The sequence below is a fragment of the Octopus bimaculoides genome, chromosome 20 (genome assembly GCF_001194135.2).
Source record: "Octopus bimaculoides isolate UCB-OBI-ISO-001 chromosome 20, ASM119413v2, whole genome shotgun sequence".
NCBI classification, from domain to species: Eukaryota; Metazoa; Mollusca; class Cephalopoda; order Octopoda; family Octopodidae; genus Octopus; species Octopus bimaculoides.
Window position 1 is genome coordinate 34,748,181 of NC_069000.1, and position 6,478 is coordinate 34,754,658.

General features: G+C 40.4%; 1 protein-coding gene across 6 annotated transcripts in view; it reads left to right on the forward strand.

Moving 5' to 3' along the window:
* The window catches only part of LOC106876102 (ataxin-1), a 533,072-nt gene that overhangs the window by 524,047 nt on the left and 2,547 nt on the right, over positions 1–6,478 (forward strand). For all 6 annotated transcript variants that reach the window (XM_052975101.1, XM_052975100.1, XM_052975099.1 and 3 more), the window contains one exon: positions 1,642–3,211. In XM_052975101.1, coding sequence (XP_052831061.1) covers positions 1,642–3,211 — 1,570 coding nt within the window. The remainder of the gene's footprint in view (positions 1–1,641; positions 3,212–6,478) is intronic.

Genomic DNA, 6,478 nt, shown 5'->3' on the forward strand with positions numbered 1-6,478 from the left:
CTCGGGAATAGAGAAAGTCTTTGACATTTCGAGCCTACACTCTTCAACTGAAAGGAACACAGAAAGAAACAAGGAGAAAAAAATATAAATGTAGTGGTCAGCGATCTATCCTGGCGAATATATATCATCATCATCATCGTTTAACGTCCGCTTTCCATGCTAGCATGGGTTGGACGATTTGACTGAGGACTGGTGAAACTGGATGGCAACACCAGGCTCCAAACTAAATTTGGCAGAGTTTCTACAGCTGGATGCCCTTCCTAACGCCGTGTGTGTGTGTAGGTATAGTCGGCAGTCACATGTTCAACAGTAGTTCAAATCAAAACCAGAATTTTAGTAGCATACCTATTAGTTTGAATCACTCTGACAAAAACTCCTCATATCTTATATCTTATATCTATATTTATCTATCTATATATGTATATATATCTCACAACAATCAGTCTCCAACTTTTGTGTCTACGATTAATTTAGTCATTCCATGGATTCTTCTGATGGGTAATTCTGTGAGCTCTATGCTGGACTGTAAAGGTTGCCCATGGACTATATATTAATATTAATAATAGTTGATTTGCTGTATATAACTATCAAATTAATTTTGTATATGTACATATCTCCATACTCTTTATTATTCTTAATATCTAATATCTATATTTCCTCTTTCTCTCCCCTTCTTTTCCCCTAATTAGTTGTGAGTAGCCATGTGGATCCCTCCGAGGGACCTACTGTGCAGTCACTCTTGTTCATAGTAATCCTCTTGTGCCCCTGGTATGAAGCTGACACCCACTATCTTTTCCTAGGGCTTGCATGGCAATTTCAATAGTACTGGTAGCAAGAAAAAAAAGCAGCCAGCCCAAGCTGTAACCTTGTTGGTGTTATGAAGGGCATCCAGTTGTGAAAACCATGCCAAAGCTACAAACATTGGAGCTCAGTGTAGTCCCTGACCTATCGGATTCTATCCAACCATCCGACCCATACCAGTATGGAACATGGATGTTAAATGGTAATTAATGATGGTGATGACAATGTCAGAATTTTTGTTGCACCGACTGCGACCTGGTCACTGATACACTTCCACTGCATCTTAGTGGAACCGTGTCAGTGACTAGTTTTTATGTTTCTCAATGAGTCTTCATTACTGTAAATTATCTTTTGTCTTTTACTTGTTTCAATCATTAGACTGTGTCCTTGCTGGAGCACTACTTAAAGAATTTTTTAGTTGAATAACTCAACTCCAGTATTTATTATTATTTTTTTTGTAAGCCTAGTACTTATTCTATTGGCCTCTTTTGCTGAACCGCTAAGTTATGGGACGTAAACAGCAGTAATATTTATCAAACAGTGTTGACAGACAAGCTCACACACACACGCATATATATGACAGGCTTCTTTCAGTTTCCATTGGCCCAAGGTTATTACACAAGGTGCCACACAATGGAACTGAACCCAGAACCATGTGATTGGGAAGCAAGCTTCTTACCACATGTTTATTTTTGTTTATTAAAAGAATTGTTTTAGTTTTTGTTTGTATGGTAACAGCAAATATTCTTTGTTTTTTTTTGTTTTTTTTAAATTGCACAAAATGTATTCCCTCTTTTAAAATATCTTTTCCTTTTGTCTTTTTTCTTTTTTTTTTTCCAGAAATGGCTGTGGACAGAATGGTAGAGTTCCTGTTCCTCTTCAAAGTAGTTCAGTAACAGCTCCACGTCCTTTCTCTTGCTTCCCAAACACCAGTACTGGCGATGGATCGACTCAAAGTGTAGCGCCCTCTTTGCCCCTTCGTCCTGTTCACAGCAGCCTTCTCCCCGGCTACACTGCTCCGACTATTGTCCAAGCTGCAGAAAGCTTGCATACCGTGCGCACAGCTACACAGCCTGGTCTGGAGATGCAATCGGTTCTTAACAGCAGCCAATCGTCCATTGGCAGCTTATTTCGGCCTTCTCCAACTGTTGCTGATCCGGCTCCAAGGATTTACCACGCTGGCCAATACGGTAACTCTCTCTATACAACAGCCAATAGCTCACTAGCTTCATTTTCCTCTCTTTATAGCATTCATGGACAGCCAGCTGGTCATCTAGCATCTGGTGCTGTGTCACCTTATAATACATTCTACCCTCAATACCCCCAAGGCTACTCACCCAGTTGCCTGTTGTCACCAGCTGGTCACTACCCTCACTTGGACTCCTACTCTGCTGTCCTCGCCAGCATGGGCAGCCACACCCAACATGTCAGCCAATCGCAGCTACCTCACACATTCATGCCAACTCATATATCACAATACTCTCCACTGTCCTCTCATCGGAATGCGACTCCGACCACTTCTCCCAGCTCCGCCGGCAACCTCGGACACTCGCCCAGCCAGTCAGCTCTTATGCATCAACACTCTCCCAAACAAGAACAAATGAGGGATTCGCTCGCTGAGGCTGCGACTGTCGATGGCTACAGTCACTCGCCACGTGGAGTTGCCCCTTCTCATAGTCTTTCAAAAGAGGATAAGTCTCACTCAGCCTCATCACAACAACAACAGCAACAACAGAAACACTTGCACTCTCGTCAGTTATCTCCCTTATCGACTCAGAATAAAACCAGTTCTTTACTGAAGGACACTACAACCACCCCCAAAACAGATCTCAATAAGGACTTGGGTTACAAGGTACCAAGTGGCAAAGAGGGTAGTTTGAAACACCGTATACTCACCCGGCCACCCAACATCCAAATCAACGAATCTCCAGTCGTAGAGCCAGAGCAAGTATTGTCCGCTGGGGCAAAGACTTATCATCATAAGTCGGAAGCCATATCGCCGGCGAAACGGTCAAAGTCGATCAGCGAGATGGCATCGACAGGCTGTGAAATGGGAATTGGACAACACCAACACCCACATCAACAACAACAACAACAGCAACAACCACAACAACAACACCAACCACATCATCAACCGCAACTACACGGGACAAGGACATCGCCTGGAATACCTAACACCCCTATGACACCACACCTTCACTATCCTCCGCATTTCATCAAGGGTTCAATCATTCAGCTTGCCAATGGTGACCTGAAGCGTGTTGAAGATTTACAGACAAACGATTTCATTCACAGTGCCGAGATCAGTGCTGACCTCAAAATTGACTCCAGCACCGTGGTACGCACAGATGAAAATGTTGACCTTGGAACCACTATTCTCAGCTTCCTGGTTGGTGAAAATAAAGTTCAGGTATAATCATGCATATTATTATTACTATTATTATTATTATTTTTATTATTACTATTATTTTTATTATTAAGGCGGTGAGCTGGCAGAATTGTTAACACGCCGGCTGAAATGCTTAGCGGTATTTCATCTGTCTTTGCGTTCTGAGTTCAAATTCCGCCTAGGTTGACTTTGCCTCTCATCCTTTCAGGGTCGATAAATTAGGTACCAGTTGTGTACTGAGGTCAATCTAATTGGCTGGCCCCTCTAGGCCTTGTGCCTAGAGTAAAAAAAATTCTTCATCTTCTTCTCCTCCTCGTCCTCCTCACCATTATCACCACCACCACTACCACCATCACCACCACCATTGTTATTATCATTATTTTTATTAAGGCAGTGAGCTGGCAGAATTGTTAGCATGCTGGACGAAATGCCTAGTGGTATTTTTCAATTGTCTTTTAAGTGCTTAAAACCCTTCTGATAATCTTTCCTGTCCCTAAGAGGGAAACTTTCTGTAGAAAAGCTCTACAGGACATTCTGTTCCAATCTTCTCTATTATTATTATTATCATCAAGGTGGTGAACAGACAGAATCGTTAGCGTGCCAGGTGAAATGCTTAGTGGCTTTTCATCTGTCTTCACATTCTAAGTTCAAATTCTGCTGAAGTCGACTTTGTCTCTCATCCTTTAGGGGTCAATGAAATAAGTATCAGTTGAGTACTGGGGTTGATGGAATCAACTTCTCCTCCGCTCCCAAATTCCAGGCCTTGTGCCTATAGTAGAGAGGATTATTATTATTATTATTATTATTATCATTATTAGTACCGCCTGACTGGCCTTCGTGCCGGTGGCACATAAAAGCACCCACTACACGCTCGGAGTAGTTAGCGTTAGGAAGGGCATCCAGCTGTAGAAACTCTGCCAAATCAGATTGGAGCCTGGTGTGGCCATCTGGTTCACCAGTCCTCAGTCAAATCATCCAACCCATGCTGGCATGGAAAGCGGACGTTAAGCGATGATCATCATCATCGTTTAACGTCCGCTTTCCATGCTAGCATGGGTTGGACAATTTGACTGAGGACTGGTGAAACCGGATGGCAACGATGATTATTATTATTATTATTGAGTGAGGGTGCAGTGCATACCATCAAAGTGACACTGGGGTACAAATATACAAAGCTTAATATACCCATCATGACTACCCGTCTAATAAAGGTACACCAGGCACATGCATCACAGCCATATGGAACCATATGTGCGTGACATGGTGATCTTATATCAATTATTATTACCTCCCCCTTAGCAAAGGCAGCGGTGTTGTTTTTAGTCATGTTTGTTAGTCCGTGGACAAGATATCTCAAGAACCGCTGGATGGATTTGGATGAAACTTTCAGCAATGTTTGGCCTCATGACTGGCACAAACTGATTAGATTTTAGGATCGATTGGGTACTGGATAAGGATTCTGGATTATTTTTCCGTTTTTTTTTTTTACTTAATTTTTGAGAGCTGTCGGGTTCATTTTTAGTATTCTCGCTTGTGAGAGAAAGAAAAAAACCCAATGATAAATATTTCTTTGATAATCAATGTTACAATTCATGTCAAATGGCCATATGTTTCAGTCAACTGATTTCAATGTCCAGTGACTTCAATTGATTGAAATATTTGACAGTTTGTCATGAATAATTAAAATGAATTAATATATAATATATATCTGTGAGTGTGTCTGTGTGTGTGTGTGTATTTACTTATTTATTCATTGTTGTTTAAATCATAATTATTGTTAATGTAATTGTTTTTTAAACTGTAGTGGACTGGCAGAATCAGTAGAATAGTAGATAGATAAAAATTTCTTTCCTTCCCATTATGTTCTGCATTCTGATACCTTTGGGATTGACTTTTACTTTCCATTCTTCTGCGGTCAGTTAAAAGATGTGCAAATCATATTAAAGGAGGCGATATAATTTTCTATGCTTCCTGTTCCTGTTATTTTCTATGCTGCATATTATTATTATTATTATAGGAGAGTATTGTAGTTCACTTGAAGCATTGTGTATTGTTTGTAAAGTATAAAAAGTTTTGAATGGTACTACAATGCACTATAATACAAAAAATGGATTATATACCTGTTGGAATTTAGTTATCCATAGTCCGATGATATTTCAGAATAAAATTCCTGCTTCAGATATTCTTAGATGGAGTTGCTGCTATAATCGGTTTCCCAGCGGCTTTTCTTTTTTCAGAAGCGTCTCAGCAGTGGTCTCACAAAGCTCCTTCTGGAATTCCTCATAATTATTAAATAAGCTGGCAGAATTGTTAGCACGCCAGGCAAAATGCTTAGCGGCATGTTGTTCGTCTTTATGTTCTGAGTTCAAATTCCATTGAGGTTGACTTTGCTTTTCATCCTTTTGGTGTCACTAAATTAAGCACCAGTTGAATATTGGGACCAATGTAATCAACTATCCCCATTCCCCAAGTTTCAGGCCTTGTGTCTACAGTTGAAAGGATTATTGCTCTTATTATTATTATTATTATTATTATTATTATTATTATTATTATTATTATTGTTCTTGTTGTTATTGAAGGTGGTGAGCTGGCAGAATTGTTAGCATGCCGGGTCAAATGCTTGGTAGTATTTTGTCTGTCTTCACGTTCTGAGTTCAAATTCCACCAAGGTCAACTTTGCCTTTCATCCTTTCGAGGTCGATAAATTAAATACTAGTGAAACACTGGGATTGATATAATCGGCTAGTCCCCTCCCCACAAATTTCAGACCTTGTGCCTACAGCAAAAAGTATTATTATTGTTGTTGTTGTTGTTGTTGTTATCATTATGATTAAAATGTTAATGGCATTTGTTTCATCACTTTATATTCTTGCCAAGGTATTTTTAATGTTTTCAGATTGTGGAACCAAACCTTTCGTTAAATCCATAAGAATTGTCTGTCTTTTCTCTTTCACTTGTTTCCATCAGTCATTGGACTGTGGCCACACTGGGGCACCACCTTGAAGGGTTTAGTCAAATAAATCAGCTGCAATACTGTTTGTGTGTATATATATATATCATCATCATCATCATCATCGTTTAACGTCCGCTTTCCATGCTAGCATGGGTTGGACGATTTGACTGAGGACTGGTGAAACCGGATAGCAACACCAGGCTCCAATCTAATTTGGCAGAGTTTCTACAGCTGGATGCCCTTCCTGACGCCAACCACTCAGAGAGTGTAGTGGGTGCTTTTACGTGTCACCCGCACGAAAACGGCCACGCTCGAAATGGTGTCTTTTATGTGCC